This window comes from Rhizopus delemar, genomic scaffold, assembly GCF_000149305.1.
Source record: "Rhizopus delemar RA 99-880 supercont3.11 genomic scaffold, whole genome shotgun sequence".
Lineage (NCBI taxonomy): Eukaryota > Fungi > Mucoromycota > Mucoromycetes > Mucorales > Rhizopodaceae > Rhizopus > Rhizopus delemar.
Window position 1 is genome coordinate 1,176,881 of NW_027137837.1, and position 13,601 is coordinate 1,190,481.

Genomic DNA, 13,601 nt, shown 5'->3' on the forward strand with positions numbered 1-13,601 from the left:
CTTGTATTCTTTGGACATCTACCTTGGTAGCTATCTTGAGCGATACGAATGCTGCTCAGAGCTTAGGACCACTGACAGTGATTTATATCATCATTGGTGGATGGGTGTTTATCATTGTTTTGTTTATGCTCATTTAATTTATCCAAGCAGCAAATACGCTTCTACTGAAGAAAGTCACTTCAAAGGTCACAAACAGAGCTATTCATTAATTTCCCCCAGAAATGAAAGGATACTTTATCATTACGGACAATGCACCAATCCATGTTCCTGAGATGATTGACCCCATAATTATGAAACAAGGCTACACTCCAGTGTATCTTCCTCCTTACTCGCCCAAATTAAATACAATCAAACAAGTTTGGGCCATCATTAAGGCAAAAGTGAAGCGGGGTAAACTTAGTGACGTAGAAACCCTGACTACTAGAATAATTGAGGCCAGTGAAGCAGTGACAATGGTTCACCTTCAAAACATTATTCAATATTCAGTTAATCAGTTTGAAAAATGTTGAAACAAAATTCCCATTTAGATTTAAAATTGACCAAAACATTTTACCAAAAGGACCTAAAAAAGTGATCAATTGGGTCTCAAACAAATGACCAATTGAAGTTCAAAAAAATGTCCAAGTGGCGGTGGAAGTACTGTATAAGGAGCTTAAAATAGAAGTAGTTAAAATTGCTGTACTCCAAATATTCACATACATTGGATTAAGAACCTGTTTCAACCTTCTTCCTGAATATGGTTGTTCTATCGTTATCATGAATTTAATTAATAAAATATGGATAAATGAAAAAAAAAAGTATTGTATAACATGGTTACATGTAGCGCTTTTATTATTTTAGGCTTTGTAAGTCATGTACTGCATTCTTGTTTTAAATTTTACTTTCAAGAACGCGCTTTTTTTTTCTCCCCAAATTCTTCATGTACTGTAATCTATACCAATTATGGCATTGTCAATAATTTTTTAATAGGCAGTCCCTTTTGTTTATGTATAAGATAGCCTCTCGTTGTCAGGAATGATCACAAGTCCATATTGTAATAATGATTGACCAATAAAATATGATTTGAAAAGAAGCAGTCAGAAATTCTCCTGAAAAAAAAGTATAAAAAAAGATCCTATTCCCTGCTTTTTTTTTTTTCTTCATTCAAAGAACTATCTGAACACTCGTAGGCGCAAGTTGAAAGGTGCGATGGTAGGCATTTCTTTGCCTGACTTCGGAAGGGTTTTCTTTAATAAAAACTACCTAACTGGCCAAAGGCTTCGGCTGGAGGGCGGGACGATGGAGGGTTTTTTCGCAGTCCTTTCTCATTGCACAGCGGGGAAGGACTTTTTTACCATTTTTGTAAATGAAAAAAAGCAATTAACGAGTTAAAAATGATCAGTGATTTTTTCTTTAATAAACATGGAATTTTTAAACGATCAACTTTGTTTAAAATATTCAAACCACTTTTCATACAGTGTTTTAATCTAAAATAAAACGATTTAATAAAATAAATTAGACACTTTAAAAGGTAAAAGAGACGAACGCCAAATTTTTTTTGAGACAAGTAAACAAAACAAATTAGACAATGCAGATTCCTTTTTGTAGACGAGTTGAAAATAAAATATTGCAAGGTATATAAAGAGAGTAGACACATGTTCGCTTTATGATCCTCACCGTATTTTAAAGATTAGAATGATTCTCAAAAAAGAACCCCCACCTCTTTTTGAATTGGACTAGTTATTGCAGATGGCCAAGAAAAAAACGTAGGTTAGCCCCAGTTAAATACTCTCATTCCAATAGATACGATGCTATAAGTTTATGTGAAGAGTGCTTTATAACTTTTTCTTGTTGGGTTATCACAGTAAACGTGACTTTGCAGGACCCTGTTTTTACAGAGTAACTGAACTTGAAATGTAGGGTGTCAAGGGTTCTTGTCAGAGTGTATAAAAGGGACTTTTTTTTTATCGTTTATTGTTTTCCTGGAATATTTTACATGATCGAGAATCCATAAAGATGACTTTATGTTTTATTTTAAATACATTGTTTGTCGTGAAACTTGTTAACCGTGTTGCAGCCATGACTTTAGGAGAGATGGGAGGAAAAAAAAAACGGATTGAAATGTAATTGACTATCATTAAAAACCAATCTTATTGTCATATTAAAGAACACTGCGCTTAAAGTTTGAAGAATCTGGAAAAAGCTTACTGACGATCGCAATCGAGACGATACTCCCTCCAAGTAGAAAAATCGCAGTTCGATCCTAGCTGACAGAGAATGCCATGGATTTTGAAAAAGAACTATGCTTTTATCGACGCAGTTGATTTTAATCTTCATAGTAGACCTATTAGAGGTTGGTCAAAAGTAGTAGCACCATCTGAGGCTCCCCAAAGCACAAAGGGACTACAGCCACTGTTCTTGACGCTACTTCTAGTCAAGGTAGACTGGATATTTCTCTGCGAAAGCCCACTTTTGTGACTTGAAAAAAGAGAGTAAGAAAAACGGATGGGAGGATGGTGATAACGGTAGCGAAAATAGGGTACAAGAACCAAGCGTTTTTTAGGTTCCTTGAGCAATATACTGGATGTTAGTGACAAGCATGAGCTGAAAATGCATTATGTATTCATGTACTATGCTCTTATTCACAAAGCTATTGTTGTAAAAGATTTTATAAAGAAAAAAAAAAAAAAGACTATAAGCGCGTTTATCTTTCTTCATATTCATCTTTTCTTAATCCTACTGAGGAGTTTTGATCAAAGGTAAAATGCAGCGAAAGAAAGATAACCTTTTGACGGTGTGATAGTCTGATTCCTAAAATAGTAAAGACTTGTTCTCAAGTTATTCTAGCAGACTGTTGGAGGGGGGGGGGATGGATAGGACACTCTGTTCCATTGTTTGACTATTTTGGGAAAAAAAGAAAAAAGCTCTGAAATTTTCGATGGACATGCTATTTTTTTCTCAATTGACCAATAAAAGTTCTCATTTTAAAAGTTTCGATTTCCATTTAATAAAAATATTTTCTCTTATTTTGAAAATAGAGTCAAGCGCCGTGGCTTATTTAGTCTATTCCATTACAATTCTATTTAAATATAATGACAACTGAAGTTGAAAAAGAACCAGAATGGTACCGTCTTGAAGATTTGGATCCTGAAGACATTGACGATGAATTTGGTGATATGATAATTGAACAACGTCTTCAGGTTAATAATGAGGTAAGATAGATTGACACAAAACAAATGTATCAACAAGAATCATTTCAACTGATCCCAACCTATAGGATGCCTTGGAACGAATTGCGGATGATCTCAAGTTACCAGAAGATCTGCCTTGGATTGAAACCTTGACAGTTGTATCAAAAGAATGTATCAATGTACCCGATGTATTTGACGATCTAAAAAGAGAAGAAGCTTTTTACAACCAAGCTTTAGAAGCCGTGCATATAGCTCGGGAGAAGATCATGGAAGCCGATGCCACATTTTCAGTACCAGAAAATTTTATTGCACCCATGTTAAAAGACGATCAGCATATGGAAGAAGTATACCAAAAATTGGTGGAGGAAGCTAAAGATGGAAACGAAGAAGCTTTATACAGATTACATGCTTTTGAAAAACAGCGAAAGAAGGCGTCACGAGTAGATGAAAAGCAAAAGATGTTGAGCAGAAGTAAGTCCAAAGGGATGCTAGTCTATACAAGCGTGCTGAACTCTATTTTCTATAGAGCGAAAGGAAGGAAAAGAGGATACGGAATTAAAAGAGGATGATTTTGAGCTGGAGATGGAAGGATTGGAAGATTCAACAGAGAGAACAGGCAAAAATAAATCAAATGTACCACGCAAGCAGTATACAAGAGATGCCAGAGATGCCAAATATTCTCTGGGTAAAAGAGGAAGAGAGGGAAAGCAGGAGGATAGAGCGAATCCTGCAAAAAAGGGCATGTCCATTCGAAAAAAGAGTAGCTTAAAGCGTCCTGGAAAAGCAAAACGTCAAAAAATGAGAAATCAACAAAAATAAATACTTGGCCATGTTTTTCAAGTAGCTGTAAAAATAGAATTGTTTCATCTTTTGACTAGTGTCTCCTTTATGAATGTTTTTAATTCTAAATAAACTAGAAGACTGAATTGCATACAACATGCTTGCTGAACTTTATCTCTACTTTGGACATGGCTGTATTTCGTGCTTCAAATCAATTCAAAATCGCTTGCCGTCCAATCTTACAAAATGAGCTGATCTCGAGTTTTCAGTCGGCCTTGATCTGGATTAGAATTTCAGTTACTTTTCTACTGATTTTGATGATTTCTATTTGTCAAAGAACCCGTTATTCAAGCTACTGAAGGAACGCGTATCCTGTTTAGCTTTAGTAAAGACCTTTGTGAATGAAGCTTTGGATAACTAAATGATCGAATGCAATCGGTCCATTCATTTTCTTTAGCTTCCTCTCACATTTCAGTCGGCTTGTCTTTGTCGTCTAAGGGTTGTGTGACAAAAGTATAAAGGGAAATTGGATACTCGATGAGGTTTCTTAATAAAGATTCCCATTAAATACAACCAATGTCTTATTTTCTCATCCATAATACATTGCTTTCAGAATATAGTACCGCATGTTTACATAGTTTATAATGCAATTTATAGATAAAAACGACACGTCAGTACGATTCTTTTTTTATTCTGAAAATAACGTGTAGTGTAAAAATCCAAAGTCATGCCCAGACGAAAAAAAAAAAAAAATCATGCGTCCATTTTAATTTTATTTGTAAAATGCTGTTGAAGATGCAGTGTAAAAAGACTATGAACTATAGTTTATCCTCTTTTTTCTTTTCTTCTTCTTCACCAAAACTGACATGATCAACCATAAAATAATCTTTTTTGAAAAATCCCATGGCTTTCATATACAAAAAGATGACACCAAAAAACAAGAATGTGGGCAGCAAAGCATGAAAGAAATGTCTCCAAAGATATCTTCCTACTGCCTGAGATCAAAACTGGGATAAGAATAAGTGAGAAGCAATTTATCTTGAGTAGCAGTGAGAAGCATTGTTGTTATGCAAGGATTCACATGACCTCATTTGGCAAATAGATTGCACAACTCTGAAAAAAGAAAAAATTGTTTCTCTCCAAACCTTTGAATTTCATTTTTAATCCTAATGAGTCCTATTGGTGTACGTAATTGGCATCCATCCATTCCATATCACTACTCACTTTGCTTATTAGACCATCAAGTCCTATCCCAACAACCCTCGTGTTGCTAAGGCTAATATTGCTGTAATAAGATGATGGACAAATACGACGAGATTGTTAACATATATTCTAGGCTGCTTACAATGGTTTGGAATTCAATTTTGAACAATTCGATCTTGCCAAGGACAGAGATGACGCGTTCTATGCCAAGTTCCCTCTTGGTAAGGTTCCCGTCTTTGAATCTGCTGAAGTCAACCTCTTTGAGTCTTCTGCCATTGCCTATTATGCCGCAGCCCTCAAGGAAGATTCCTCTCTTTTGGGTAAGACGCCAGCTGAGAAGGCCTTGATTATGCAGTACGTCCTCTTCTCCGACAATGAACTCAACAGCAGTCTGGCCGCTTGGATCCTCCCTCTGATCGGTTTCCAACCTTACATGAAGCCCAATGTCGACACGGCCATTGCTAACTTTAAACGTGCTTTGGGTGCTTTGGACAAGCTCTTGCTGACCAAGACCTATCTTGTGGGTGAAGACATCACCTTTGCCGATATCTCGGTTGTCCCCGTCCTTTTCCGTGCTTACACCAACGTGCTTGACAAGGCGGCTCGTGCTGAATTCAAGAACGTCACCCGTTACTTCACCACGGTTGCCAACAAGCCCATCTTTAAAAAGTACCTGGGAGAGGTCGCTCTGTGTGAAACTCCCTTAAAGTACACTCCTCCCAAGAAGGAAGCCAAGAAGAAGGAAGCGGCCCCTGCTCCTGCCAAGAAGGAAGCCAAGAAGAAGGAAGCTGCCCCTGCTGCTGCTGAAGAAGAAGAGCCCAAGCCTGCTCCCAAGCCCAAGTCCAAGTTGGATTTGTTGCCTCCTTCCAAGTTCATCCTGGATCAGTGGAAGCGTGAATACTCCAACAATGACACCAAGGATGCCATCAAGTGGTTCTGGGAGAACTTTGATCCTGAGGGATTCTCGATCTGGAAGGTGGATTACAAGTACAATGATGAGCTGACCTTGACTTTCATGTCCAACAACTTGATCGGTGGTTTCTATGCTCGTCTCGAACGTGCTCACAAGTACGCTTTTGGCTCCATGATTGTGCGTGGTGAGAACAACAAGAACAGCATCGGTGGTTACTTTGTCATCCGTGGTCAAGAAGTTCCCTTTGAAATCTATGATGCTGCTGACTATCCCTCTTATACCTTCACCAAGATTGAGCCCTCTCAATATGAAGAAAAGAAGGAAGAATTCTACAAGTACTTGGCTTGGGACTTTGAAGACTGTGTTGATGGAAAGGTCTTTAAATAAATGACTTCCTCTTTGGTTTCACTTTTAAAAATGATTTTTGATCCTGTTTTTTTTTTTTCTTTTTTTTTTTTGTCAGTGATAAATACACGTCTGTGTGATTCACTTGATGGCTGCTGTATGAAAAGCAACTCAAACGACTTTTAATATAGAATTCTATGTCTTGAGCAGAATGAATAGGAAAGAAATCAAAAAGAAATACAGAGTAAAAAAAGTTCACTCTACCATCGGCCACTGATTTGTTTTGCCACCTGTCGATCCTATATTTTTTTATTTATTAAACTCACCTCTTTCTCTCTCCTTTTTTTTAAAAAAGAAAATATTCTTTTTTTTTTTCCCCTTCAATTCTTTTCTATGACAGGAGAAGATACTGTGCCAGTGGCACCTATAGTTCCTACCAACAACAAACCAAAGGGTCGCATTATTCACGTCACCCACCAAATACCTTTTGAAATATGTCAACAAGAAGACGAGTGGACATTCAAACCTCGTCATGAGCATGCTGCCATGTATGCAGGCATCGCTTCCCTTTCTGATGAGTGGGAAACGGTCTGTATTGGCTGGACCGGACAGATCTACAAAGAGACGAAGATGGGTCGTTTTGAGATGGACCACCTGAATGACCAAGAACGACACAGCTTACGATCACGGCTCGAGCGGGAAAACAAGTGTGTCCCTTTATTTTTAAAAGGCGAATGTGTTGCAGGACATTATCATGGTTATTGCAAAACATGTGAGTGAGCCGATGGTCCCTAAAGTGTGCAACTCATCTTTATAGTACTCTGGCCCCTCTTTAATTACATTGTGTGGAATGACGCGACGGACGGACGGATCGAAAAGGCACAGTGGAATTATTATGAAGCCGTGAATCAATCTTATGCCGATCTGGCGGTGGCACAGTATCGAGAGGGGGATACCATCTGGATTCATGATTATCATCTCTTGCTGGTGCCCAACATGATTTGCAAAAAGCTACCCAAGGCACGCATCGGCCTGTTTGTGCATTCACCCTTTCCAAGTTCTGAAATATTTCGGTGTTTACCAAGTAAGCGAGACATGGGCATGTCAAAGAGGTACTGATAAGGACATGGGTAGAACGCCAAGAGATCCTGAAAGGCATGTTGGCTGCAGACTTGGTAGGATTTCAGGTAAAATCGGGTTTTGTGAAACAAATGGAGGGGGTGACTCAAATCACTTAGACCTATGCCAATGCCAGACACTTTATTTCGACATCCACGCGTGTCTTGGGATACGAAGCCTCTCCTGAAGGCGTTGAATACGACGGCCACTTTTGCCACGTAGGCACGTTTCCTATCGGCATCGATGTCGAGGCCGTCGACCGCATCCGAAAAAGTGCCGAGGTGATACCAAAGATCGACGCGCTCTCTGGCCTGTACTCTGACCAAAAGATCTTGGTCGGTCGGGACAAGCTCGACTTGGTCCAGGGCGTGTTGCAAAAACTGGCTGCCTTTGAACAATTCTTGCTCGATTACCCTCGCTGGCAAAACAAGGTGGTGCTCATCCAGGTCACTGACTCACCCAACTCGGCCGACACGATCAAGAACGAGCACAAGGTATCCGAGATGGTGGCTCATATCAATGGGACCTATGGCTCCCTGGATTACACCCCCGTGCATCATTATTATCATCAGATCCAGGTGGATGATTACTATGCGCTCTTGTCCAGTGCGGATGCGGCCTTGATCACCTCCATTCGGGACGGAATGAATACGACGAGCCTGGAGTACGTGATGTGTCAGCAGGAGAAGCATGGTCCGTTGATTGTTTCCGAGCTGACGGGCACGGCTGGATCCATGAGTTCAGCCTTGCTGGTCAACCCTTGGGATTATTCAGGCGTGGCCAAAGCGATTCACGATGCACTGGTGATGAGTGAAGAAGAAAAGCAAGCGAGGCATAAGGTAAAATGAAAACTACACCACTGGCAAGACAGGGACTGATTGTGTTTTTAGCAACTCTTGGCTCATGTCAAATCGAACACGACCTCCTTCTGGGCTCGCTCATTCCTAAAGATGTTGATCCGCACCTGTCTCTTGTCCGAACAAAGCAAGAACACGCCAAGGCTCCCGCTAGACTATCTCAAGACACGATACCAACAATCCAGTCAACGCTTGCTTTGTTTTGATTATGACGTAAGCATGAAACAGCCTTTGCTCTTTATTCATCCATGACTCTTAGGGAACCCTGACACCGATCCAAAAGACACCCATGGCCGCCATCCCACCCAAACAGATGCTAGAGTACCTCGAAAAGCTCTGCAAAGACCCCCAGAACGAAGTCTGGATCATTTCCGGTCGTGACGAAAACGCACTGACCCACTGGTTGGGCCATATTCAGGATTTGGGGCTGAGTGCCGAACACGGTTCGTTCATGCGCCATCCGGGCAGCCAGAAATGGATCAATCTGACGGAACATGTGGACATGAGTTGGAAGAACGATGTGCTCGAGATCTTTACGTATTATACCGAACGCACCACAGGCAGCTTTATCGAGCACAAGCGGTGTGCCATCACCTGGCATTACCGTCTGGCCGATCCAGAGTACGGTGCGTTTCAAGCCAAGGAATGTCAGAACCATCTCGAACAGGCCATCCTGAGCAAGCTGCCGGTGGAGGTCTTGGTGGGCAAGAAGAACCTCGAGGTGCGTCCGACGATGGTGAACAAGGGTGAGATCTTGAAACGATTGCTGAACGGCAGACGCTTTGATTTTGTCATGTGTTGTGGTGATGATCGGACGGATGAAGACATGTTCAAGACGCTGAAAAAGGCCAGTGATTTACATGACAAGTTCTCGGTCATGATCGGGCCTGAGGACAGACAGACTCAGGCAGCTTGGTATTTACCCACAGTACAAGACGTGATGGATTCGTTACAGATCCTGTCTCAATAAATATTTATTTATAAACCGATATGTTGGTCCACAATGGAACCAAACAACGTTTCATTCGCATCAGGGAAAGGAACCAGGTTACACTGGCTGATCGTTTGTATTGTGCCAGTCAAGTCACTTTTTAAAACAGGGTTCAGTTTAGACGATTCATTGTGAATGATGACTCTTGTTACCTTATTTCACTAAGAACAGCATACCCTTTTTCATCCATCGCTTGTGCAAGTTCATATTGATGATTATCCATCAATGCTTCATTGACAACCACAATCAATTTCTTACTTAATCGAAGCGTTTGCAGCATAGTCCCTGAACCTGTGGCTATTGAATAAGCATTTCTTTTTGTTGATTGGCATGTTATGTTACCTGCATGGCTAATGATGATATCTGCTGCTAATATATCATTGGTAATCGAGGATTTGTATCTGTAGCCTTCAATCTCCATTTTTGGTCCAGTGTATTCTTGTATATTTTTAACAAATATAGGCTCTGATGATCCATACTGAAATATGATTCTTTTAATATTTAATTTATAAATAAAACATAGAAATTCATTGGATGTAGTCCACTCTATTAAAGAATCAAATCCTGTAGAACCTACTGTAATAAATAATACAGGCATGGTTTATGAACGAAAAAAAAAAAAAAGGAATAAAAAACTCCGGTTCATAAATCAATCAATAAGAAGGCTGCACGCCATATTTACTTTTTTCTTTTTTTTTTTCTTCACCTATAACAAATGCAGTCATCTTTCTTTCGATTGTTTTTGATAGCAAGTGTGTTGACTGTTATTAGTGCAGTTCACTTTGATTTGCCTGCTGTTACAATTGAACATGCTGAAGAAGGAACGAAATGTTTTAGTCAATATGTACCTCAAGACACTTTAGTTTTGGCAGTTATTAATGTAGGAGAAGGTTATAACCAACGTTTGAACTTTGAGGTACTGCGTGTGATGACTATGGATAGCATGCGATATTGAATGTACTGTCTTGTATAGATTTTAGATGACAGCGAAACACCTAATGTGTATGTCAAAAAGAATGATGTCTCTGGTGAACTTCGCAATGCTTTCAACACCAACAAGGAAGGTGAAGTCTATGTTTGCTTTGAAAACATACTCGACAATGGTATAATAGTGAACATCACGGCTACACACAGTGAATAACATCCTCTGTCGTTAGGCTTTAAGGAAGGACCCCAATATAAGCGTTCTATTGAATTACAGTTCAACGTTGGAGCTGAAGCGGCTGATTTTAAAAAGATGGCCAATGATGAAAAATTAACTCCACTTGAACTTGAACTTCGAAAGTTGGAAACGGTCGTGAATGAAATTGTGGATGAAATGAATTATTTGAAACGTCGTGAAGCTAAATTAAGAGATACCAATGGTAAATTGATATCATGAATAATAGCAATACAGAATACTAACGCATCAGGTGTATAGAATCTACAAATGAAAGAGTAAAATGGTTTAGTACTTTAACCTTATTCACCCTCTTTGGTCTTGGTACATGGCAAGTTTTATACTTGCGTCAATTTTTTAGAAGAAAGAGATTAATCGATTAATAAAAAAAAAAAAAAGAGAGAAGAAAAACAAGGCACCTTAAATGTACACGTGAATTTGTACTGCTTCGTGTATAATTTTGGAAATTTGTGTAGATTTTATGATAAAACGAGTGTCTTCTTGATAGTTTACGATAGACGTCTACTATTATCATTTTGCATTGAGAAAAAAAGGCAATAAATTTAAATGTGTAACATGCAGAAATTAAACTTGTAAATCACACAAGTGTTCTTTTTTTTAAAAAAAAGAGAGGCCAATTTATAAATAGTAAACGAGTCTAGTGAGTTGTATGATGTCTACATCAAACTCAAAAGAAGGCGCTATTGACTTTTTGACTGTATTAAAGTGTAAAAAAAGCCATTTACAATTCAAACTCCTGTCAGTATCCTATCCTTCGTCACGGGTTAATTATCTCAATTCAGAAAGACTATGTCAATTTTTTTACTATTTTATAAAAACACATTTTTTTTTTTAAAACTTGGCTTTTTTCTTTTTTATTTTTTCTTCAAATAAAGAGATGGTAGCTGATCCCGAATCACCACCGACAGTTGTAAATAAAAATAGTAACAGCGTTGAACATCGTAATGGACCTGCCAAGACTATTGGTAACTATACACTTCAACAAAGTCTCGGTAAAGGTAGTATGGGAAAAGTCAAGCTGGGTGTTCATAGTGTTACGGGTGAAAAGGTACTCTTTAAGTTATCCTACGCTGACCTAACCTGCGTGATAGATTGCGGTCAAAATCGTGCCTCGAGCTGACTTGCAAATGTTTAGTTCCCCTTCGTATACCACTGGCAAAAGTGCTCAGCAGATTGCCAAGGAAAAGGCAAGAGAAGAGAACCGTGAGGTGCGTACGATCCGAGAGGCACATATGATGATGCTGCTGAAACATCCCAACATAGTCGGACTCAAGGATCTCGTCATTCAAGGTCCTTATTTTTATATACTGATGGATTATGTCAGTGGCGGTCAATTGCTTCATTATATTGTGAAAAGACAACGCTTATCGGATAGACGTACACGACTCTTTTCTCGACAGATTGCCAGTGCGCTTGATTACCTACACCGTAATTCGATTGTACACCGAGACTTGAAGATTGAAAACATCATGATCGACAAGTCTGGAAGACAAATCAAGATCATCGACTTTGGATTGTCCAACCTGTTTTGTCCAGAAAGACTCCTGACTACTTATTGTGGCTCACTTTACTTTGCTGCCCCTGAATTACTCAAAGCAAATCCTTACCATGGACCCGAGATTGACATCTGGAGCTTGGGTGTCGTTATCTTTGTGATGGCTACTGGAGCTGTACCCTTTGATGATAAATCCATGCCTGGACTCCACGAAAAAATCAAAAAGGGACATGTCAATTATCCTAGCCACCTGAGTGAAGATTGTAAAGATTTACTGTCCAAGATATTCATTACAGACCCAGCTAAACGCATCATCATGACGGACATCATACATCATCCTTGGATGAGCAAGGACGCGGCCACCATAAAAAATCATATGCCCAATCGAAAACCGCTCACACTTCCACTAGACCCGAATGTGATTGAGAGAATGTCGCAAGGATTTAATTTGGGAACAGCAGAGGAAATAGAAAACAAGCTGACGCTCATCATTCAATCTCCAGTTTACCAAAGTGCCATGCGACACATTGCTGACTGTCATTCTAGAAAGGCAACTCCTCCACTCTCTTATCATGAAATCAATGAGAGCATCGTCTATGATGGACCACAATCTGTACCCGCTGCTTATCACTCCTACATATCACTCTATTACTTGGCATCAGAAAAACAAATGGCTGGTGAACAAGGTGCAATTCACCGTGCCTTATCGCTCAAACGAAGTCTATCTAGAAAAGGCTCTGTCGAATCCATGGGTGGTGGCCTGTCTTCTGCTCCAAGCAGTCAAACATCACTCGTGGATGAGCCTCCTCACCGGTTATTAACCGAGGTACCCATCAACCAAACACCAGTCACTGTAGCAGCTGCATCCACCAGTTACCTCACACGGATCCAACGCTGGCTTCGTTCCTCTTTATCTCAACATCAGTTGCCGATTGAAGATAATGACATACCTCCTGTACCTAATCCACCACCCCAATTTATAGAAAAGGAAAATAATGCTTCAGAGAAACCCTTAGAAAATCAAGATATCACTACATTTTATACAGATGAAGATAATAATACCACAGCAGCTGCTGGTTCAGATGCATCGCCTCCACAAGGCAGTAGATCCTTATTCAGAAAGCTATCCAAGGCCATCTTGCGTAAAGAGTCGTCATCTAAATCACTTCAGAAAAGAACAAGTGGCCCTGTTCCTCCACTACCAGATCAGAATAACGGAAGCAGTACAAGTGCGAGTGATCATGACGAAGGCTATGTGGAAGACGCTCCTCCTCCTCCTCCTCCTCCTCCTCCTGTGCCACCTAAGGATGTACTTCCACGTGGATCCAGTCTTCAGCCACCCTCTACTCAGCATGGTTCTTCGCTGACAACCCTCAGCTCTCGTCAAACTTCCGATCAACAGCAACCAGCCCTCACACCTCAAATTACTCGATCCGCATCCCTGGCCGCTCCTTCTCATCATCGCCGTAAGAAATCAGTGACTCGTCTGACGGGTAAAATTGGCTCTTGGCTGAGTCGTTCCTCCTCTGTCAAGCATTCATAAAAAAT

At 39.9% G+C, this 13,601-nt stretch overlaps 6 protein-coding genes across 6 annotated transcripts; all 6 read left to right on the forward strand.

Annotated features, from left to right (window-relative positions):
- Nucleotides 1–221: 221 nt before the first annotated feature.
- RO3G_13127 (uncharacterized protein) lies at nucleotides 222–509 on the forward strand (the record flags this gene model as incomplete). The annotated part of the gene is made up of 1 exon (XM_067667711.1): nucleotides 222–509. One exon carries the CDS (start codon nucleotides 222–224, stop codon nucleotides 507–509), a length of 288 nt encoding a protein of 95 aa, XP_067523812.1.
- A 2,562-nt stretch (nucleotides 510–3,071) lies between these two features.
- On the forward strand, nucleotides 3,072–4,062 carry RO3G_13128 (uncharacterized protein; the record flags this gene model as incomplete). Its single annotated transcript, XM_067667712.1, has 4 exons — nucleotides 3,072–3,191; nucleotides 3,257–3,641; nucleotides 3,697–3,855; nucleotides 4,049–4,062. 4 exons carry the CDS (start codon nucleotides 3,072–3,074, stop codon nucleotides 4,060–4,062), a joined length of 678 nt encoding a protein of 225 aa, XP_067523813.1.
- A 1,057-nt stretch (nucleotides 4,063–5,119) lies between these two features.
- RO3G_13129 (uncharacterized protein) lies at nucleotides 5,120–6,453 on the forward strand (the record flags this gene model as incomplete). Its single annotated transcript, XM_067667713.1, has 3 exons — nucleotides 5,120–5,134; nucleotides 5,187–5,237; nucleotides 5,287–6,453. The coding sequence occupies 3 exons, from the start codon at nucleotides 5,120–5,122 to the stop codon at nucleotides 6,451–6,453; spliced, it is 1,233 nt and encodes a 410-aa protein (XP_067523814.1).
- A 351-nt stretch (nucleotides 6,454–6,804) lies between these two features.
- Nucleotides 6,805–9,357, forward strand: RO3G_13130 (uncharacterized protein; the record flags this gene model as incomplete). The annotated part of the gene is made up of 6 exons (XM_067667714.1): nucleotides 6,805–7,183; nucleotides 7,229–7,495; nucleotides 7,546–7,598; nucleotides 7,650–8,369; nucleotides 8,421–8,600; nucleotides 8,647–9,357. The coding sequence occupies 6 exons, from the start codon at nucleotides 6,805–6,807 to the stop codon at nucleotides 9,355–9,357; spliced, it is 2,310 nt and encodes a 769-aa protein (XP_067523815.1).
- Nucleotides 9,358–10,093: 736 nt separating this feature from the next.
- RO3G_13131 (uncharacterized protein) lies at nucleotides 10,094–10,759 on the forward strand (the record flags this gene model as incomplete). Its single annotated transcript, XM_067667715.1, has 3 exons — nucleotides 10,094–10,294; nucleotides 10,352–10,481; nucleotides 10,536–10,759. The coding sequence occupies 3 exons, from the start codon at nucleotides 10,094–10,096 to the stop codon at nucleotides 10,757–10,759; spliced, it is 555 nt and encodes a 184-aa protein (XP_067523816.1).
- Nucleotides 10,760–11,435: 676 nt separating this feature from the next.
- RO3G_13132 (uncharacterized protein) lies at nucleotides 11,436–13,596 on the forward strand (the record flags this gene model as incomplete). Its single annotated transcript, XM_067667716.1, has 2 exons — nucleotides 11,436–11,468; nucleotides 11,650–13,596. The coding sequence occupies 2 exons, from the start codon at nucleotides 11,436–11,438 to the stop codon at nucleotides 13,594–13,596; spliced, it is 1,980 nt and encodes a 659-aa protein (XP_067523817.1).
- Nucleotides 13,597–13,601: the final 5 nt, after the last annotated feature.